At 34.4% G+C, this 23,932-nt stretch overlaps 2 protein-coding genes across 3 annotated transcripts in view; both read right to left on the bottom strand.

Moving 5' to 3' along the window:
• Positions 1-1,839, bottom strand: part of LOC145300355 (cytochrome P450 3A6-like) — a 53,919-nt gene extending 52,080 nt beyond the window's left edge. Inside the window, exon 1 of one of the 2 annotated variants that reach the window (XM_080144478.1) lies at positions 1,564-1,839. Coding sequence is in view for 1 of the 2 variants with exons in the window: in XM_080144477.1 (XP_080000603.1) it covers positions 1,564-1,637 (74 nt within the window). In the remaining variant the exon portion in view is untranslated. The remainder of the gene's footprint in view (positions 1-1,563) is intronic. The other variant, XM_080144477.1, reaches the window with a different exon arrangement.
• Positions 1,840-12,376: 10,537 nt separating this feature from the next.
• LOC145300339 (cytochrome P450 3A4-like) overlaps positions 12,377-23,932 on the bottom strand; it is a 48,367-nt gene continuing 36,811 nt past the window's right edge. The window contains exons 9-11 of the mRNA XM_080144476.1: positions 21,300-21,437; positions 15,914-16,076; positions 12,377-14,855 (exon numbers count right to left, since the gene is read on the bottom strand). Coding sequence (XP_080000602.1) covers positions 14,781-14,855; positions 15,914-16,076; positions 21,300-21,437 — 376 coding nt within the window. The 3' untranslated portion in view covers positions 12,377-14,780. The remainder of the gene's footprint in view (positions 14,856-15,913; positions 16,077-21,299; positions 21,438-23,932) is intronic.

The following is a 23,932-nucleotide window of genomic DNA, read 5'->3' as shown; positions in this document are numbered from 1 at the left end:
TTACTGGTTATTGAATTGCTTTACGTTGCTGCAACATTATACATCTACAGAGGGCGCAGTAATTTTAAAGGACTTTCCTTACACATTTTTCTACATCCAGAGTTGTGCATCTTGCATTTCTAAACATGCTATAAAAGCTACTCTTGTATTTCCTCAAAGTAATGCACAACCAAAAATGCTTTGTTTAGTGTCGTTATGGAAAATAAATCTTTTGTAAGATTTTCTTTAAAAGTTGATGAAACACTTTCAAGTTTTCTTGCTATAAAATATGAACACCATGTACCCTGAGAAGAAAGTTGTCGTTCTGTAATATACATTTTTATGTAGTAACCACTGAGCAAATTAGTTCAGAAGTTAGCGGCGCGAGGTAGGGGCAGTTAGAAATATCTATTTTAAAATTTTTTACTACTTGTGGTTTGAAAAACAACACTGAAATTAGGTCGAACAGCAGTTAGTCAGGTTTGTTTTTATTTCTTGCTTTCTTTATTTCTTAAACATTTCTATTATGCTAGAATAGTTGCAACAGTAAAAGAGTGAAGAGGGAGGGAAAGAAAGAGTGAAAGAGTGTGAGAGAGAGAGAGAGAAAGAGAGAGAGAGAGCGAGAGAGAGAGAGAGAGCGAGAGCGAGAGAGAACGAAGAGAGAGGAGGGTAGAACGGAGAATAACTACTTTCTTATAAACAAACGGACGATGAAATTAGGTCAAACTGCAATCAGTCAGCTATTTCTTTCTTGCTTTCTTTATTTCTTTTATCTTTCTATGTTATGTTGGTAGAGAGGGAGATAGTGTCGGTAAAAAGAGAGAGAAAGAAAGGAAGAGATTGAAAGAAAAATATTAATACTTTTTAAAATTGTTCTATTTTTATTATCTATTTCACATTTTCAACATCTTAAAAAGGAAACTTGGTCGACCTAGACGAGAGGATCCAAAATGGCCGACCAGGACTGAGATATGACACGTGCCGTTGTTTCCTTAATAAATTATTTCAGTTAGAGCCGATGAATTGTCAGATATTTTTTTTTTTTTTACTTCGTTTTGTTTTGGTAAGGTTTCATTATTATTTAACATTTATTTGTGTGTAAGTTGCTATTTATTAGTATAAGCTCGAGCCGTTGTTTCCTTAATAAATTATTTCAGCTAGAGCCGATGAATTGTCAGATATTTTTTTTTTTTTTACTTCGTTTTGTTTTGGTAAGGTTTCATTATTATTTAACATTTATTAATACATGAGATATTTCTTCCTAACTGAAATAATTTATTAAGGAAACAACGGCACGTGTCATATCTCAGTCCTGGTCGGCCATTTTGGATCCTCTCGTCTAGGTCGACCGGAAACTTTTTTTTTCAGTTTAAGGAAATAGAAATCAAGACCAATAATCAAAACTCTTAAAAAATGTGGCAATATGAAATTGGCGAGACATTTCCACGGTTCATATGCTACAATTGAACAACGGCAAAGACGTCTAAAGAAAAGAAGGGGACAGAACATTTATTATTTAGAATTTTTTTTTAGCCTTGAGAAAAGAAACGTTAAAAAGCAGTGAAAAATAAATTGTGAACTTACAGATAAAAAGTGAGTAAAAAAAATAATATGACAAGCAGAAAGTTAGGGATGTACAAAACTCCAAATAAATCCATCGTTTTTTCTTCCAAACAAGTGGGTGGGAAAAAGTTACTTCGGTTTTTTGGTGCGTCGTGAATGAATATCAGTAGGTTTTGTTATACAGATAAAAATTGACTTATCTAATCTTTCTCAACCGATTTCTTTGTGTTGTATTTTTTTTACACCGGTGTCCTGAGATGTGGCTACGTTTGAATGGACCAACCAACACTCATTGCATCAAATACAAATAAATGGGGGGGGGGGAGAGAGAGAGAGAGAGAGAGAGAGAGTTTTCTTTCACTAAGATAGATGATATGAGAAGATCAACGACTACATCACCAGAGAACTTTTTTAGGACAGGTGCTCAAGTGAAAACAAACAAACAAACAAAAACAAACAAAAACAAACAAAAAAAACCCGGCAAAAATATAGTAATGGTGAGACACAGACCTATACTATATTCCTCTGAAAAGGGCACTTTTAAAGCAAGAGTAAAAAGGGCCGGTGCTTGGGCACCCTTAGCATCTCTCTCTGCACCTCCCTGTACATCACACAGTGATGCCAGGAACTAAGCCAAGTATGTTGGTGCCTCCGTCTTCCGCAATTTATCATAAAGCTTATTTTACCAGTCAATTATGGTAAAAGTGTTCACTAATTGACTGGGAGAGCAAGGTTCAATCCTCGGTCGAGTCATGCCAAAGACTTGAAAATGATACCTGATAATGTTCCCTTGCATTATAAAGGGGAAGATCAAAGGAAAGTGAAGTAATCCTGGGAATGGAGTGGTATCCTCTCCTCTACACTTTGGTGTAGCAGCTAATGAAAAAGAGCCTTCGGGTCGCCCTCCACTATCGTCGACCACTTAGCTTATCTATGTTCTTCTATTCATTTAACTCCATGCAGCATCTGTATGCTTGTTTTATAAATATTTTAATGCAATATACTCTAGTGAAATTATTCCTCAACGTAAATATTCCCAAACAACCTGAAATCCAACAAGCAGCAAAATTCCACCCCTTCACTAAAGAAGTTCCCAGATGCCGGAAAGCTTTCTACTTTAATAGTTTCTTCCCTCAGACTGCTTGCATTTGGAATTACCTCACTGCTCTCTGTTTCCTTGACTGTACTAACATGCAGACGTCTCACTTCACAACTTAAAACTTAGGATGCCCCTATAAATCTGGCCACAAATACACAATAACCCCCTACGTCTCAATGATAATGTGCCTTTCCTTTGGCACTTCTACAGAATTTGAACCAAACTGTTTTTTTTTTCGCTGAGAGTGAATCTGTATATACATTTTTTGTTATTGGTGTAGAATAGTTGCCGATTTTTTTTTGCTTGATCAAGAAATTTTGTGCTCCAGTATTTAATTATGAAAGTGAATCTGTAATTGTTTAAATGAAAACAGGGGGAAAAACATGAAAATATTTAATTAGGAAGTGAAGTATGGGTACTATTAATCTATATAATAAAGTAAAGTCGATTTTTTCTAGGTGACTCAGAATCAATCAATAATTCTGCTAAAATATATGATGGCAATGCTATTTCCTTGTTTTGTCATAGAAATTATTGTTAATTGTTTATATCTCGCTATTATTGTCACCAAACTAATTTTGTGTTTCTCTTTGCAATTAGTAATTGCTATATTTATGTATCTTGGTATAACTTTTAAATAAGGCAAGCAAAAAAAAAAAAAAAAAAGAATTAAACTCAAACAATATTAACAAACAACTAATGAATGCTTCGAAAATCAAAACGGCATCAATTCTCTAGTCAATAATAAAAATTTCCATTTTATTATAAACGACTGAATTGAGAACATAAGTTATGGACGAAATGTTTTACTTTCTCGCACCAGACAATAACAATTAAATATTTAATGGTAAATATTTAATTAAATTTCATTATGTGAAATGTCATATTGTTATATAGTGGGGCTATATAAATATGTATGTTGCATTCTGAAAACATGTATATAATGTAGCGGTGTATATATGTTTGAAACGCCTCTGCCTCTCTTTTAAAGTATACATGAAATACAATTGTACTGTATGCTGTGTCATGTTTGATGGTGTATATACATAGACACAAATTGTGTCTCTTGAATATATGTATAAAATTTCATTGTCAATGCATGTGTGTGGGTGTGACGTTTAACCATAAGTTTCCATAAAACGGGTGTTTAACATATAGTTGGCATGGCACACAGACAAAGGGGACGTACCTTCTTTTACAGTTCCTTTGTTCTTCAACAGTTGCCATCTGGTAGAAACTCTGCAATGGAGATATTGCCTACATCTGAAGGAACATCATGACAAGTTCTTGTATATTTTATATAAGTTTATTTTTGTGTATACACTTCCATAGCTTTCCTCGGAGTTCCGACTTCTTCTAGATTTCTTACATTATTGCTATATGTGCCCCATAAGCTTCCAGGACGTAAATTGACGACCTCTCGATCCCAACTCCTTTCTCGATTTGGAACTGTCTTTAGACAGAACAAAAACGTTGTTCATGTTTACATAATCCCTATAGTAAAAAGATTAATCCTTTATTATTGTTAAACTAATTTTTTTATTATAAAAATTTAACTCTTGATTGTAAATATCCTAAATTGGCTTTAAATCTACTTTTCATTTACAATTTATTGCAAACATATTTTTGCATATCATAAATTCCATCATGTTATTGTTGTAACTTTTCATTTTGTTACAATTCATTTTACCTTAGTCTTTTTTTTATCATTTGTTCCAAATATTCATTTCTTTCTTTTTGGCTTAGTTAAGCAACCTGCATAACCAAACTAGCTAGCTACTCAACTTTTTACCATTGCATGGTCCCAATTTGCACCAATATCAACGAGGATGGCACCAAGTTAATATGTTATTTTAAACTATGCTCAAGACCGGAGGACACTTTGGTGTCCAGGGTTTGGGGTGGAGGTGAGATTTAAATTTTCCTGAATTATAAATTTCATTTACCGTGTAAGGGCGATAACTCAATTCAGACTTTTGTTCTTGTTGATTACAAAGTTCTCCTCCATAAATTAATGCAACAATGGTAACAATTTGTATAACAGTGATGATTCCCCCATCTTTTTAGTGAGATTCTAATAGTTCTGAACGTTAAAAACTACACATGATGCAAACTTTACATTACCACATTAAGTGTGACCTCGATGTGGACATATTAAAAATAAATAAATAAATATGTTATATAGTTTCATTATTATTATTATTATTATTATTATTATTATTATTATTATTATTATTATGGTTGTTGTTATTGTTTTTTGTTATTGTTCGTTGTTAGGAAGTCTTATTAAAAGTGAGTCTTAGAGAGTCTTATTAAGAGAGATGTTGCGTCCTGTGTTCGTGTTATGAAGAGATTCATATATATAAAATGTTCATACTTAGAAGTATAGTAGAAGCTCTTAGAGTGAGGAAACAGTGTTGAGACAGTCTTAGTGTTCATATTGTAGATATGAAATGTAGAGACATTGTGTGTGTGAAAATATTTTAAAACACAGGATATATAAGACATATAATGACAATTTCACTTTACCTTTTGGTAGAATTACAACACAAAGACGACGTTTATAAAAACACATGACGCGTTTATTTCCATGGACCGGTCGGTGGTTTTCTTAGTCAGGAATTCAAAGTTTTACATTCTATGTTGCAAAGGTGACCGTCTCGCTTCCAGACGTTCGACTGTCCATCTCTGGACTCCAGACTGTCGTCTGTCCCTCAGACTCTCTCTGCTTAACTCTAAAGTTTCTAACTATATCGAGAACTTCCCATTTTCCATGACGTCATACCCACGTTAAAACATGTGTCTTCTTTCACGTGTTCTGAAAATGCGTGTCCAAACTTTTTCCTTTGTTTACAAAAGGAATGTTAACCTATATTTCCAGTAACCTATATTTCCAATATGTTAAAAACATGTTTATTAAATTATCCTATAGTTGCATTCCTCAATTCAATTTCATAACATAATTGACAAATGCACATTCCTTTTCTTAAAACTATTTTATCTCTAAGCTAAACAATGGTTTGTTTTTACATTCCATTTTCTAATTCTCTCTCTTAATCTTTTTCTAAACCTAAATTACGAGGTTCGAATTTCGTCTATTCTATTTCATTTTTACATTTAACTAAATCTCTCTATTTTTATACTTACATGAAAAGGGGACAGCCCTTATCATGTAACAAATAAATAATATTCATTTTCTTAATGACACCAGCGACTAAATTAATGCATTCGAGTAGAAAAAAAAAAAAGACTTTTCAAAAACAACACTGAAACTAGGTTAAACAATCAGTCAGCTTTTTCTTACTTTCCTGCTTTCTATTATATTGAACCAGTTGTTAGACTGAGATAAAAGGGGAGGAGCAGTCAGAGAGAGAGAGAGAGAGAGAGAGAGAGAGAGAGAGAGAGAGAGAGAGAGAGAGAGAGAGAGAGAGAGAGAGCAAATTTAATTGCATATCACTAAGAGTTGCTGATTCGGTAGAGGTTGGGTATGATATACTTAGAGCTAAAAAAATTGTTAAAGCAATTTCCTTGCCAACAGTTTTGGTTCAGTGTGCATCAATTACTTGTAATAGTTCAAGGTGTATTACTTGTTAGTAGTTGTTCAAGGTGTATCAATTGTTAATAATGGTTCAAGGTGTATGATGTTTTAATGCACATTAATATTAGTAATTATTCAAGGTATATCAATTGGTTGTAATGGTTCAAGGTGTAATTGAAACATTAGCAATTCAATAAACATCATATAAAAGAAAGAAACAATGGACTTTATTTTTCAAAAATCTCATAACATCGTTTATGTAATACACATGTAGAATATAATAATTGACAAAAAAGTAAAGCATTTTATTTCAAAAGATTTTGACTATCAAAAATATTGTTTTTTTTTTTTTTTGTTCATTAAAAATATTTTATTTCAGCAAAAATATCCATTCAACAGCAAGTTTTTTAAACAAAATTAAAGAAACAATGTTCATGCAAAATTGGTAAAATACATCACTTTTATATTTTGTAGACAGAAAATTGTTTACTTTTTCTCACATGGAAATAAAGATAAAATCATCTTCCAACGAATTTAAGAATGAAAAAAATTTCAGAACTTTACTTATTTTTATATATTTTTTGAAGCGAGGCCAACCTGATGAAAAAAGGGATGGGGGTTAATAGTTTTGTATTTCACTTTTAATAATTTGAGACATGATGCTAGCAATAACAACTGATAATCGGTAATACCATGAAATTGCAGAAAAGTTAAGAACCTTTTATTACCATTTATTATTTATATAACTATCCTATAAGGTATTGAGCACTTTATATGTTCAATATCTACTGTCTTATTTGGATACTGTTCTGCTTTTCAGAGGTTTATATTCTTGATTGTTTGTTACTAATCTGGCAAGACACGCTGATAAGCCTTAGAGACGATGAAATAGTTGTTTATGGCTGACTATGGTATATATATATATATATATATATATATATATATATATGTATATATACATATATATATATAATATATTAATATTTTATCTATCAGTTAATATCGATTTTTAAATCAGGAGCTCGATGTTTGTTAAGATATAACAACAGAGCATGTATAAATAAATAAATAAATAAATAACAATTTTGCCAGATTCCAAAGTCCAAGATTTTACCAATGATTATTTCCAAACAAAACTTCAGTACATTTTACAGATCTGTTATATCTATATGGGGGAACAATTAATATTTTTATGTTAATACTAAATATTTACTCTATGCACTCATCAGAATATATATATATATATATATATATATATATATATATATATATAATATCTTCTTCTTCTTCTTCTTCTTCTTCAGTAATCCGTCGCTGACGACGATGACGTTGCACCATGCCTAACAGTCCCAGATAGATTACGCCTGATGGACTCACTGGTGACTGTGCAGTCCAATTCGTGAATTGCATACACGGCCGCAGGCAGCACAGGGGAAGATGCCGTCTGCCCGCTGCGCCGCGTGCCTTTGGTGTCTTCTTCGCTCTGCTTGGTCGTTATAGGTGGAGGTGAAAGTTTCCAAGCCCTCTTAGCAGATGTTTCGCCATTTTCTCCGATCAGCAGCAGCATGTTCGATGGTGTTGGATTCTATGCCACATTTTTTCAATGATGTTTTTAGTTGGTCCTTGAAACGTTTACGTGGACCACCAGGGTTGCGTCTGCCCTCTGCAAGTTCCCCGTAGAGGACCTTGCGTGGGAGCCTTTCTGCTGGCATCCGGATGGTGTGACCAAGCCACCTAAGTTGTCTATGAGTTAGAATTATTTCAAGTGGGTCCATTTGAGTGCGCCTGCGTATCTCATTGTGTGGCACCCTGTGCCACCATTTTAAACCTAGTATACGCTGTAAGCAGTTGGTATGAAATGCTTCTAGCTTTTTCAGGTGGCGTCTATAAGGCACCCATAAATCGCTGCCATACAAGAGGATGGAGAGACAGATTGCTCTGTAGACAGAAATCTTGGTGGTGGTGGTGAGGTTACGGTTCATAAAAACTCTGTGTGAGAGTCTGCCAAAGGCTGCAGCAGACAGACCAATGCGCCGTTGGACCTTACTTGTTAGGTCACAGGAGTCAGTGAGCACTGAGCCAAGATAAGTAAACTCTTGAGTGTTTTTCAGTGGCTGTTGGTTGATTGTGAATATTGGGGGTTCCTGACGATGTTTACATATGTTAAGTGCCTCTGTTTTGTTGATGTTGATGGCTAGACCAGCTCGGGAGTAAATGTTGGAGATAGTGTTGATGGTGCGCTGAAGACCCTCTTCAGATGAGCTCACCAGAGCTGTGTCGTCAGCGTATTGCAATTCATGGATTGCTTCTTCTGTCACACGTGATCTGGCATGGAGGCGACGCAGGTTGAAGAGGTTGCCATCCAGCCGGTATGAGAGGCGGATCCCATCAGCAAGATGGATTTGCTGTTTGGCAACATTGGAAACCGCAGCAAGAAAAAGATTAAACAAGATGGGCGCAATGACGCATCCCTGCTTCACACCCGATTCTACCAGGAAGGGCTCAGATTTTAGTCCTGAACTGGAGATGCGAGCCATAGATCCATTATGGAAAGCCTTCAGGACACCCAGGGATATTGGTGGGCAGCCAAATTTGACGAGTACTTCCCAGAGCAAAGGACGGTTCACAGTGTCAAAGGCCTTGGCGAGATCTACAAAAACCATATATAGATTTTGGTGTTGCTCGACGCTTTTCTCCTGGAGCTGTCTTGCCACAAAGACCATGTCAATCGTGCTGCGCTCCTGTCTGAAGCCACACTGCGATTCAGGTAAGACTTGATTGACAATGTGTTGGATGATACGAGACAGTAAAATTCTAGTGACAACTTTCCCTGAGGTTGACAGGAGGGAAATGCCTCGACTATTGCCACAAATATTTCTGTCACCTTTCTTTTTATATATGCTGATGATATCTGCATCTTTCCATTGTTGTGGGCAGCAGCCTGACTCCCAGACATCTTGGATGATGTTATGGAGACAAGTGGTAATGGCATCTCCGCCATGCTTAAGAAGCTCAGCTGGTATGCCATCAGGGCCAGTGGCTTTATTATTCTTGAGGTTGTTAACTGCACGGCTCACTTCATGGATAGTTGGTATTACATCCAGTTCTTGAATTACAGTAAGGTCAGGAAGATGGTCAAGAAAAGTAGGGTCGATAGGGTTCTGCCTGTTCAGTAAGTCTTGGTAGTGTTCAGCCCACCGATTGAGTATGGCAGTCTTCTCAATATAGAGTATGGAACCATCAGCACTACGGACTGGGCAGAGGGTATTGTTCTTTGGCCCATAGGCTGTCTTAAGGGCATTATAAAATTGATGTTGGTCCCCCATATCAGCTAAACCTTGGATCTCAGTTGCAAGATTGGTCCACCATTCATTTTGCATTTTTCGGGTTTCCTGTTGGACTTTTGACCGAAGCTCGGCTAGCTTGGCACGTGATGCTGGAGTTGGATTTGCAGTCACTGCTTGCTGTTGCCGATTTTTTTCTTCGATTAGTTGATGAATTCCATCAGACTGCTCGTCAAACCAGTCTCTATGTTTTCTTCTTGAGAATCCCAAAATGTCCTTGGCAGTATTGAGGAGGACTTCACAGATGCTTTCCCATTTTTCAGTTAAGAAAGCTGTTGTTATGGGATCTACTGCAGGAGTTGGTAAGGTAAGACATTCAGCCAGTTCGTTTTGTAGAGCAGCTCGTGTTGTGTTGTCACAAATACCATGTTCCAGCTCCAAACAAAATTCAAGACCACCTGGATGCATCCTAGGTCCAAAATTTGGCACCTACTTGACTATGTTATTGTAAGACGTAATGACATGAAAGATGTGAGAATCACCAGAGCCATGAGGGGAGCAAATGGGTGGACAGATCATCGCCTTGTCCGCTCTATTTTCCTTCTTAAGATCTGGCCTCCAGCTCGCCGTCAAGCTCCCAGAAAACATCTTGACCTCTCAAAGCTCTCAACAACATTACAACACGAGCTGCTCTACAAAAATATATATAATATATATATAATATATATATATATATATAATATATATAATATATATATATATATATAATTGTTTATATAAAATATATATATAATATATATATAATATATATATATATATATGATATATATATATAATATATATATATATATAAATATATATATAATATATATATGATATATATATATATGATAAATATATATATAATAAATAAATAAATATATATATATATATATATATATATATAATAGGAAAATAAGAGTATGAAATGAAGGCACAAAACTATATATTGCAACAATACACCCCCTATTTAACCATAATACATATACCCCTTAATCTCAATACTATGTTAAAGACCATATGTATATTCTTATATATCATACTATATATAATAAGCTTCTCCTTATTTATTTAGAATTCAATAAAGCTTCCCCCAACATTCTATAATTCCTCTTAATCTTTTTCGTCCCTAATGAACACTACGCTAGATGCCGTATCTTCCCCATGCTACCTAGCACCTTCTCTACTCTTCTGATGAGAAGCATTAGGCTTCGAAATGCCCTGGCATAAAGAGTTCCTTCTCTCCCAAATTTTGCCTATATTCCATTATTCAATAAATGATCCATTTTATATCTACCAATATATAGTTTTGTGTCTTCATTTCATACTCTTGTTGTCCTATTGTATAAGCTCCAATAATTATTGTTGAGCTTGGCATTATCTGGATAAGTCTCCTTTTGTGGAATTGATCTTTCTCTTTTCCTTTTACATTAAGCCATATATATATATATATATATATATATAAATAGAAAAATCTCCAAGAGAAAAATGCATAGCAGTGTAACAAGTAAAATCCAGAATGAACCAAAACAATTCACCAAGTCCATGTCTAGTTGTAGGAGTTCTTTTAAGATTTATTTACTATGGGCCACCATCTTGTCTTATGAAGAAAAGCTACCAAAATTATTACTATTCTCCAAATCAAATTTTATAAGGTTATTTTAGGTTACAGTTTACAAAAATTATAAATAGAAAAAATAAAATAAATAAATAATAGCAATAAACTAAAAATAAAGAAAAAATACCATACATTAGAAAAAATAAATAAATAATAAATAAATAATAGCAATAAACTAAAAATAAAGAAGAAAATACCATACATTAAAAAAAAAAATGAATAAATAAGTAAATAAAGATCTAGATATTTTTTAGTGAAAAAAATAAAACAATTTGAAAAATTGTACATCATCACAGAGTTAAACCTACTTCTACAATTAAAGGGACAGTACCAATGTTTTCTACTTTATCTGTCAAATACTTTGGTTACCTCCTTTTAAAACTAATTAAACAATTCACATGTTACGTTATATGACAATAAAAAACAATAATAATAAATCTATATATCTATAATTTCCATACACAATAATTCTGTCAATTTTCAGTTTACAGACTCGAAATTTGATATACAGGGTACTGAGATTTGGGAAAATCTTTGTAATCGGTTTTGAATAAAACTAAATTAATATAAAAAAATAAATGTAATAATAATATTTTTGTAAGAATCAATACTAACCCTACTAAACAATAAATAAATTAATGAAAAAATAAGAAAAAAACATGCATAAATAAAATATTAAATAATTACAATTTTTGTTGATCTTTGCTGCAACATATAAAAACAACTTTTGTATGTTTACCATCAGAAAACGGGAAGAACGTTTGTTTAATTTTTGAGAAAAAGAGTGTTTTCTCCCCGATCATACCAGACTCTATTAACGATAAATGAAAGCTTTACTAAAATAATAATAAATAAGTTTTAATGACGAAAAATATCGCATGGTTTGTGAATTATATATACAGGAATCTGTGCTTTTCTGTAACATGTCCATTGGCCTAAGGGAAATAATTCCATTTTACTAAAAGAAAAAAGTTTATAAAAAACAAAGAATGAAAACAAGAAATAAAAGGTGCAACTACTTTTGGCAATTCGGAATCTTAACTCATTGTTCTAATGGAGGTAACTCTATTTTACTAAGAATTGTTAGAAATAGTATTTTTTTTGCAATTACTTTAGTAAAATATAGTTACCTCCCTTAGAATCTGTTAAGATTCCGAATTGCCCTTTTTTCAACTATTCTTTTCATAAAACAATGTTAAGGCTTTTAAAAATGTAGTCTTGAATATTACAACAACGAAAGGAAAAGGTGACGATAGTTGTGAAGAAATTGTAACTTTTATTAAATTTTTAGGTACGTGCAAAATAATGTCGATGCTCAAAATGTATAAACATTTTACTCCTTTCTTTACTTTAAAAATTCACCAAATATCAGGAAATTAACCAATTTTAATGAATTTTTCAGTATTTATCAAATAATGACAGCAGAATATAATAAACACATTATTTTAATTTAAATCTTAGTGGGAATGTATTATTTTGTTTAAACAAAAATATCTTTACTAAAGTTATGGTTTTCAGTAGTAACAAAAAAAAAAAGAATTTATTTTGGCTTTTTTTTATGAAAATAAAGCATCGTAAATTATAACAATTTAAAAATTTTTTTTACAAGGACATTACAAAAATAAAAGCTCTTAAAGTTCATATTAATGAATTCGATATAACTCGAAGAAAAATGAATTTCTCGAGCTACCGATATTACCATTGAATTAAGCATTGTTTATTTAATATTTTCACACAAAAACTTATAATTGTAAAAGTCTACTTTTGTTTTTGAATTACAGGTTTTGCATAATTTTTATATGTACAATGCTAATATTTTCCTTGCTTGCATTAATGTCAAGGAGGATGGAAAGACCGAGGAGAGAAAGCACTAGCCAGACCTCCGCTGGATGAGCGCAAAAAGACTGGAACGTTCGGGAGAATTGCTGCCACCCAAATTCCAGTGAAGACCAATGGTCGCTATTAAGAAATCAATGGTAAGCGACTTTTACAATAACGCAAATTCATCTGCAAATGTTATCGAAAAAGGTGGAGAGTACTGGAAATCTGGGGAGACTTGTTGTCACTCAGACTTCAGAGAACACCTCAAGTTGTTCTCAAAAAGAAATTGGTGACTACTCATAGGGAGTAAATGATAAGATTTAGTTATTAATAATTATGGTGAATTTTTATATATTATTGGAAGAAAATTAAAAGTATAAAATAAAAATTTATTTTCAAGATAAACTAAATCAAAGTTATTGCAGTAAGAAACTTAAAAAGATCCAATTTGTAACATTGAAGCACAGAAATTAGGAACCTGGGATTTTTGGAAAATCTACAACAGCGTAGTAAATAATGGACAGTCAACTATTCCCCCACTATCAAACAATCATGAGGTTGCTTGCACGGCAACTGACAAGGCTAATCTGCTTGCCAGTCAGTTTGCCTCAAACTCCACACTGAACTCGGTACACCACTCACTCCCTGATTTTCCTCTGCGAACAGACGCCACACTAGACGATTTGAAAATCACCCCTTCTCAGGTACATGCTATTATAAAAAACCTAGACACCTCATAAGCATGTGGACCAGATCTCATCCCGGCTGTGCTATTAAAAAAATGCTCTGCCGAGGTTGCTCCAGTTCTCTCCAAACTTTACAATAAATGCCTTAACGAATCTTGCTTTCCCGACTGCTGGAAAAACGCCTCTGTGGTACCAGTCTTCAAGAATTCTGGTGAAATAACTGACCCACTAAATTATCGCCCCATTAGCCTCCTCCCGCTTTTCGCCAAAATATTTGAGTCCTTAGTTAATCAAGCCCTAGTCCAGCACCTAACAGCTGCTAAACTCCTGACTGACAAACAATATGGATTCAGGCAAGCCCGTTCAACAGCAGATATCTTAACTGTAGTTTCTGAACGTATATACCGTTCATTGGACAAAACAGGGGAGGGTAGAGCGGTGGCCCTTGATATATCTAAGGCTTTTGACAGGGTATGGCACGATGGTCTTCTAAGGAAAATTAGATCATATGGAATCACTGGAAGAATTCATAACGTAATTAAATCCTTTTTAAGTAATAGAAAAATCAAAGTTGTCCTCGACGGTCGTACATCTAAACAATATGAAATGCAACATTCTCAAGACAATTGATACATTTATATTGAATCTATTAAATATAAATGTATAAATATTAAAACGTCCTTCAAATAAAATTTAAATAAAATAAATAAAAAACATTTTTAAAAATCCCACTGAGACAAACAAACAGCTTTTTATGAACACAGGTGATCTGGAGAAAAGAAAAAAGAATAGAAAAAAAGGAAAAAAAAAAAAAAAAAAAAATAGAAAAGAAGAAGAAGAAAAAAAAAAGAACAGAAAAAAGAGTCAAAAAAAGAACAGAAAAAAGAGTCAAAAAAAAAAAAAAAAGACGATCACCGTTTATCCTGAACCGGTGAAGTGTTCTTTTTTCTTCCTGTATATTTCCCCCATATTTTTTTAAGACGTTGGCTACTAAACGGTGCTGAAGATTCGGTCTGACAATTTCTACTCCAAACTGATGAAACTCCAGTACATCAAACAGATACTGTAATGTATGGTTTTAAAATAAAATATTTTACATTAATTTTTGTTTTATAAAAAAAAAAATTATATATCTTAAAAAATGATGTTGTATTTAACGGTGTTCAATTTTAATCCAAACTCCATTCTTTGCTTTCAGCATTCCTGCTTTGGTGAATACAATCTTCTTCTGCAAAGATAAAAATTATTTAAGAAAATATTTTGAAATATTCATACATAAAAATCTTTTTTCCTTTTCCAGTCTTTTTGTTCTTTAGAAGAAAATAAGATTAAAATATGGTTGAAATGCTGGCACTTTTGCATCACACGGACGGCGCCATAGTTAGGGGGCGATAACTCCAATTTCTTCTTGGTCAGATAACACGGCAAATAAATAACAAGCAAGATTTTTTTCCGAACACAAAACAATTTAATGAAACACAACTTAAAAAAAAAAAAAAATAACGCTGTCCGTGTAATGCAAATGTGTCTAAATCTATATATTAATACGATGGCGTGTGTGTTATTTTGTGTGTCACGCTTACATCTTTTCTCTTTCAAGTGATTATCGTTTCATTGTTATGACCTTCCATTTCTTGTAATAAATAATTTTATGAAGAATTCTTCATAAGTTTCGGTCTCGGTTTTGATTCTAGCTGATGGCACTCAAGTCATCTATTTTTTTTATAAATAATTTTACCAGGAATTCTACATAAGTTTTGGTTTCGGTTCTGATTATATCTGAAGGAACTCAAGTTATATATGTATACATATATTTTTTTCTTCATAAGTTTTGGTTTCAGTTTCAATTCAGGCTGATGCACCCAAGTCATATGGATATATTTTGTTATTTTTGAAATCACAACTTTATAATATATATAAGAATCGATAGAAAATTGACTCTATAATAATATATTACGAAATCTGCATAAATTATCATATTTAAGCGTATTTTACGACCAGGTCTCCCTGCTGACTTAGATAAATATTTTTGCAGTTTTAACAAAAGAGCTACAATAATATCAGGGTGTCTTCATGTACGCTGAACATCCACAGAATGCCAACATCAATATCAATTACATATGAATGAGTTCGCTGTGGAATTTCCACAGGTCCCACTAATGCTTTCTTAATAAAATTGAAAAACAAGAAATAAACTTAATATTAAGCAAAGATTAAATTTGTTTATTTTTAGCCGCATTCAATATGAAGTATTTTATATAAAGATAATCAATGAAGATTACTTACTTCAGTCTTTTCACATGGAACAAGACGAAATTTCCTCAACATTTGTACAACCGCCATCTTTAATTCAAGTTCAGCTAATCGCATTCCAGCACAAACTCTTGGTCCACCCCCAAAAGGAAGATATGTAAATGGTGTTTGTTTTGCCTTATTTTCTTTACTGAAACTAAAATGACAAAAATGGTGTACAATTCAAAATATCATTTAAATAAAACAAAAAAAAACAAAAAAAAACACTGAATGAATTATTTTCTTGAAAAATTATTGAAGTTTGAATCAGAATTTTATAACCAAACTTTTACAGTTTCATAATAGGCTTTTTAAAGGATTAAAAATTTTACCACAAAATTAAGGCAATTTTAGATTTGATTCAAAACCAAAACTGTTAGCAAATATACAAATCACAAAACTATAAATGTTGATGTTGCTAGTCTCAGTCTTTTTTTATAAATACTATTAAGGCATGTATTCTTCAAAATTTTCTGATTTATTCCCTGCTTCCTTTGTTCCAGCACAAGATTAGATAGAGTAGATAATACAGTGGATGTGTTATCGGCAGCTCCAGTAACTCTCGCTTCTCCTTTTTTGTCCCTCAGTCCTCATTCAAATGAGTGATTTTTCTGACAAAGGGTGAAGGAAAAGCTGCTTGAAAGATCTGTAGTACATGGTGAACAGTAGTCTGAGATGTCGGAAATTTTTCTGTCTCTATGTCTATCCTTGTGGCCATGTCACTAGTAAGGGTGCTGGAGGTAAACATTTCGTCTGGGCTGACGTTATCCGCCTGATAGTCAGGGAGACGAACCTTGGATTGACCACTAAGGAGGCTGTCCTATCACCAGGCGCAAAGTACTGGGACTGCTGTATTGCCATTTGGTGAATGGATTCTGGACCATGCAGTAGTCTCTGGTGGGGGCCTCTCGATGCCATACTAGTGGGTAATTGTTATGGCTTTACCTTTTCATGTGCTACAAAAAAATAAAAATAAAAAAATTAAAAAAAAAATTTCCTGTCTTTTTCTCTCTTACTTTCCCTCTCTATCCTGCTCTAACCAAGTTTGCCGACCTGTTCCACAAATCCCAAAACCTCAACATGAAATATCTCCAGAAAACAAACTCGAATAAACCTAGAACCCCATCTTCCAACGTAGACCCCTACTACCAGGGCTCCTTCTCCAACATCAGGGGTCTACGTTCCAACCTTCCAAAGATTGAAACCCAATTACAGGAGACGAAACCGGACATATTCTTTCTAAGTGAAACTGGAATAGGGCTGACCACTTCCCTAGATGAGTTCATAATTAACGGATACTCTAACTTAACAGCTAAATCTGACCCCCAAGATCGCCATGGACATGGAATATGTGCCTACATTAAAGATGGCTTCCCATGTGGCAGGGATATCTCTAGAGAAGATCCTAATTTACCCTATATGTGCTTCCGGGTTGCACTTGCTTACACCACTGCATTTATATTTGCCCTCTATCAGCCCCATAACAGCGGAGTTACTATCTTTAAGAGTATATCTGAGAAAATAGACCACATCCTGTCTACACATCCTTCAGCTAACATCCACATCTGTGGTGACTTCAACGTCCATAATGTGGAATGGCTGACCCATTCAAATAAGACAGACGATGAGGGGAGGTTTTGTCATGATTTTGCCATTGCTTATGACCTCACTCAGATTGTTCGCGAACCCACCCATGTGCCCGATACTACTGGTCAATATGCAAGCCTCCTAGACCTTTTTCTCTCAACTTCCCCTGAGCTATGTTCATGTTCTGTTCATTCTCCTCTAGGATCCTCCGACCACTCCGTCGTATCAGTTCAGATAAAAATGAAATGTAATAAGCCCCCAGACGTACCCCTCCACCATACTGTATACCGATACTCTATGGCTGACTGGAATAGCTTCCGTACATTCATATCTGATCTATCTCTGCATTCCATGTTTAAAAAGGATGTGTCCTCTATAGTATCAGATCTGACCGAATGGTTAATTGTAGGCATAGACCAATTCATACCATCTAAAAAATTCCAACAAAAACCTAACAGCTAGCCATGGTTCTCCTCAGAATGTGCTGCTGCTATCGCGCACAGAAATCACTTTTTCCATAACTACCAACGTAATAGATGCACTGAGACTAAAAGAGTAATAAAAAATGCAAGAGAGCTATATGCCCAGTCTGTTAAATCCAAAGTAGCTGATCAGCGGCTTGGTTCCCACCAGTTTTGGCAAATAACAAATAGGATCCTGAACAGAAGTGTGCGTTCTATCCCAACCATTATCAATGGACCAGAGGTCATCTCGTTAGCATCAGACAAGGCCAAACTATTTGCAAAGAACTTTGCAGCTAATTCTACCCTATGCGACGAAGGCCATCAACTCCCCATATTTCCTCCTATAACACAGAACACGCTAGGTAACATACAAATATCTGTGCATGATGTCGCCAAGCTAATCAAGAACCTTGATTCCAGTAAAGCAACTGGCCCTGACGGCATCCCAATTATAGTGTTAAAAAAGCTTCAACCAGAACTTGCTCCCATACTTATGAAACTGTTTAAGCGCTGCCTTAAGGAGAAGTGCTTTCCGACTCCCTGGAAGACCTCATCAGTTTGCCCTGCATTTAAGAATTCAGGTGAAAAGTCATCTCCCTTTCAGTATAGACCAATAAGTCTCCTGTGTGTTATGAGTAAGTTGCTGGAATCAATATTAAATAGAGAAATAGTCAACCACCTCAGCAGAAATAACCTTCTTAGTGACACACAATATGGTTTCCGTTCTGCAAGATCTACCGCAGATGTGCTAACGGTTATATTCACAGGATTAGTGAATCTCTTGACAAAGGCTTCCTTTCCAGGGCAATTACTCTTGACATATCGAAGGCCTTCGACAAGGTATGGTATAAGGGACTACTTCACAAGATTTCCAGCTACGGTATCACTGGAAATGTTTTCTCAATCATTAAATCATTTCTCTCCAATAGGCTCATAAGAGTAGTGGTTGATGGGCAGAAATCAGAGGCCCACAGTATTAATGCTGGAGTTCCTCAAGGGTCCATTCTGGACCCAACTCTCTTCCTGATCTACATCAATGATCTCCCAAAACACATACTTAAATCATTCGTTGACATCTATGCTGATGACACGACCATCTATAGCAACACATCAAAGGCTGTAAATGACAAAGTTCTCTCTAATTCTCTCCCCTCTGATCTTGAGCGTGTGGTACAATGGGGGAAGAGGTGGATGGTTACCTTTAATGCATCCAAAACCAAGCTTCTATCTTTACATCATCAACGCTCTGAACCCCATCTGGCATCAATTGAAATGGATGGCTCTCGTCTTGGGGAGGCTCCATGTTTTGACAAGCTTCTCTCCCACAGAAGAGACGTTGTGAGCCTGTCTTTGTTTTATTTTTATTTCCATGGCAAGTGCTCGTCTGAGCTCCAATCCCTCGTCCCCCCTCGTCAATCTTTCATGAGAAGCACCCGTCTAGCTGAAACCACTGTCAATGATTTTCCCCACTCTTTATCTGTGCCTAAATCCAAACGTAGATTCCATGAACAAAGCTTCTTTCTCAGAAGTGCACGACTGTGGAACTCTCTTCCGTTTGCCTGTTTCCCATCTGACTACAACTTGGATGTCTTCAAGTCCAACGTAACCAAATTCCTGACAAACCGCCCCCTTAAGTAAGACACTCTATCAAATCTCCAATACTAATGATTACTACAATACTATCTCATTGATTACTGTACACGCAATAATCCTTATCCCTGAGTGGCCTCCGGGCCTTGATAAGTGGTGACCTCCATGTAAAAAAAAAAAAAAAAAAAACCCCAAAAAAATCTAAAAGGTATGTTTAACAACAGTTTCAATTCATTGTTTTTTTGTTTTTTTTTCTAAAGTTAAGAGTTAAATGGGTTTTGTATGACAGTTAAACATTGGTTGCTTCCAATAGAAATGTCCACGCCATAATAATCTTGACAAAATGCCCATAACAGAACAAAATGATCAAACATGATCCCCCACTCTCACGTTCCTCTATTGACGTTACACACCTGGAAAATTTATACCATATCAACTTTCTCTGATGATTGATTAAAAAAATGTGTGTTGAAATAACAGACAAACACAGCTCTAGAAATAGTTTTTAGTCAAAGGTGGTTCACTGAAAGAGAAATAAGAGATTGCATACGCTAGTTCAATTGACTGACAATTTGTAAACTTTTCTTTTTTCAATTTTCTTATCATTTTTGGGGATAGGGCATCCTGCTGGATGCCGTACATTCACTCACTATCTTATACGTTTTAACCAAGATACCTTGCTATGATTCACACCGTCCCTTTAAGTACAATTGTTTGTATCTCTCTTGCACTTGGTTCATCGGATATATTTGCCAGGTAGTTTTTGAAATTCTTTTTCACGAGTCCGGTTGCTTCTATAATTACTGAAATGATAAAGATCTTCCTAAGATTTCAATTTCTTTTCATGTCATGCATAAGACATTTGATTTTTCGTTATCTTCTCACTCTCAGCTCTGTTTAACCCCATTGGGGACACTAACTTCTAAGGTTGCCTCTTTCTCCTTCTTGTCCCATGTGTCAGGTTTAATAGCTCAGTTTTCTAGGAACGTTACTGTAGGAATTATATAGTCATAGTAGATGGTATAGTGGATGTCACATCATATAGTAGCTGTCTCCTAACAGAACCTTACAACTGGATGTCCTGTGTGCATTGTTGTTTTGCGATATATGTGCTCAGTTTTGATATACAGATGAGAGTTTTTAAAGGAGTCATTTAGGTTCCGAGCGACTATGCATCTTTTTTCTTAATGGTCGTTTTCTTAATGTTTCGTTTTAGAAGGAAACTAATTACTGTTTCTAACTGAATGTAAAATATAAATTAAATATTTGAACTCTGAATTGATATTGCAAAAATAGATAAATAAATAAATAAATAAAACAAAAACAAAAAGAAACAAAGAAAAAACACACAAAAAAGTTCACTAATTTTTCCTGGGTTAAAAAAAAAAAAATGAAATTGATTAGCTTGAGTTGGGACAGACATGAGCCAAAGAAACGTCATAATGAATACACGAAGAACAATTTAATGAAGCCTGAAATCTATTCTGAAAAGTTGAAGCAAAAAACAAATGCTCATTGTGGACAAAAATCACTGACATAACCCTAACTCTAATCTCTGATTTAACCAATATTTGCTACATAAAATCACTCAAATGGAAAAGAATCTTTGTTAACAGTATTTTCAGTTTACAGGTTTTCCTGTAGAAGAGTTAAAAAACAAAAACAAAACAAAGCTTAGCACCCTCCACCTCCTATCTTTAATGTTATTTATGTCAGCATTTTAAAAGTTTGATACTCACTTTTCAGGATTAAACTTTTCCGGCTCATTCCAATATCTGGAATCATAATGTAAACACATAATCGGAAAGAGAATTCCGGTATTCTTCGGAATTTTGATTCCTTTTATGATACAATCTTCTTTAGATTCTCTTGACAGCCTAAAAGAAAGGAGTAAAAAAGTAAAACAATATTCAGTGAGATTAACAATAACAGGATGTTAAAGTAAAGAGTCAAAATCCCCCCCCTCTCTCTTTCTCTCTCTTTCTCCCTTGTATTTGCCATCACAAGAGAAAGAGATAACACTGGGCAACAATCTTTTACTTTTTGAATGCTGTTTAGATTCTACATCTGATTTAGAGTATTTTTGTGCCGCTGAATCAGAAAATAGCATCAGTTTCTCTCCATCAGGTGAACTTTTTGCACTAAGTTGTGTAGTGAAAATTGTAGTGTGAATGCAGTCACGGAGGTGGGCTGCATGTGCGAACTCGAAACCCGAGCGATGGGACACAAGAAGGCGACAAATCATCAGGTTCGATCGCGCATTAATTTGCATAAATGAGATAATGTAAGGCCGGGAGTTAAGATGTTTGAGAGAGTCGAGCCGTTGAGTTCTCGAGAACTGAATGGAACCTGGTTAGAGCGGAGAGTGTCGCTGAGAATCGAGTCCAGGTTTTTTATTATTTTTTTTTTTTTAGATTAGAAGCTATTTCGGCTTTAAATATGGAGCCAATGCGGCCGAGATGAAATGGGAAATTTTAAATGATTCGTGTCGAACCTGAAAAATTAAAAGTCGCGTTGAAAATTGAAAAGCGTTGTCAAAGAGAGAATTGAATGAGTCGTATCAAACTGCGAAGGTTGAAGATATGAAGTGAGTCGGACTTTTTTTGTCTTTTTGTTTGTTAATCTCAGTGGGATTCGTTGGATTTCTTTAACTATCGTCGTCAAATGAACGTATTCGGTCTACTTGTTTGTATTAAAGTCGTCGTTTTTTAAACGTGGAATTTGGAATGAAATTCGCTTATATTTGTTAAAAAAAAAGTCGTCGCTGTTAACAGAACTTAAAGATTCGATTCGAACTACCTGTGTGCATTAAAGTCGTCGTTTTTCAACGAGGAATTTAGAGGGAAATCCTGTTGTGTTGAAAAGAAAAAGTTATCGTTTTTAAACGAAAAATATTTTACTCGAGTACAATTCTAGACGGATTACATTCTTTGTGGCATTATCAGCAGATTTTATCAACACATATCATCCTAAATATGTTGTTAAGAGAAAAAAAGGTTTTGCCAACAAAATATATTGATTACCTGATAAAAACATCGATGACTGTAAACTGAATGGTGCGTATCGATAAAATTAGGTACACGTAAATTGCACGTTGCTTCACCATTGTTCAGGGCTTGAACTTCCGTTTCTTTGAACTCCTGGAATGCTCAGTTGTAGGAAGGTTTCTCTTCAGATTCCAACAGTAGTCAACCACCATAACTGCATCCCAGTGACCCTGATACCTGGTTTCCATCTCTTTTAGATCTTGATGGAATCTCTCTCTATGCTCGTCACTCATTGAACCTAGGTTCTCAGGAAACTGGTCCATATGTGAAAATAGGTAACGCATCTTGACGCTTATGTTGCGGCACAAATTTTTTAAAACAGTCAGCATGTTGTTGACAAGTTCTGCATAGTTTCTGGCCTTATTGTTGCCATTAAGGTTCTTCACTACCAGAATAAATGCGTTTCACGCTTCCAGTTCCACTTACTTCATTGAGTTTTCAAACTCTGAATCTCTGACGAGCTGTCAGATCTGAGGACCATTAAAGATTCCAGCTTTCAACTTCTCCATGATTAATCCTGAAAAAGCCTGGCACAAGTAAATGAATCAGTCACCATTCTTGTCCAAAGCCTTGGTGAATTGCTTGATTAAGCCGAACTTGATGTGCAGTGGTGGGAAGAGTATTTTGTCTCTTTCCACGAGAAGGTCGTTCAGGGTGTTCCTTTCTTTGCAACGCACTAATTCCTCCTATACAGGCGAGTGTTTATTCTGAGCGCCAACTTTTGGAAGATTTTGAGGTTTTATGACTTCAAACTGATCCCTTTTCAACATAATCACTCAGAACTATTAGACCTGAATATTTTTTGTCATTAAAATAATTATTTCCAATCAAAACAATTCAACATTTTACTCCCACCAACTTCTGAAATGTTAACAAAAACTTAAAAAAATGTTTCACACATGCATAAATATGAACAAAAACTTAAAAAAATGTTTTACACATGCATAAATATGAACAAAAACTTAAAAAAATGTTTTACACATGCATAAATATGAACAAAAACTTAAAAAAATGTTTTACACATGCATAAATATGAACAAAAACTTAAAAAAATGTTTTACACATGCATAAATATGAACAAAAACTTAAAAAAATGTTTTACACGTGCATAAATATGAACAAAAACTTAAAAAAATGTTTTACACATGCATAAATATGAACAAAAACTTAAAAAAATGTTTTACACATGCATAAATATGAACAAAAACTTAAAAAAATGTTTTACACATGCATAAATATGAACAAAAACTTAAAAAAACAACAACATGTAAACATAGCTAAAAACCTGACCTGATTTTCGGATTCAGTGCATCAAATTCGTCCTA

Source organism: Euprymna scolopes, chromosome 2 (genome assembly GCF_053919585.1).
Source record: "Euprymna scolopes isolate OS-2025 chromosome 2, ASM5391958v1, whole genome shotgun sequence".
NCBI classification, from domain to species: domain Eukaryota; kingdom Metazoa; phylum Mollusca; class Cephalopoda; order Sepiida; family Sepiolidae; genus Euprymna; species Euprymna scolopes.
This window is presented reverse-complemented; position numbering and strand designations above follow the sequence as displayed.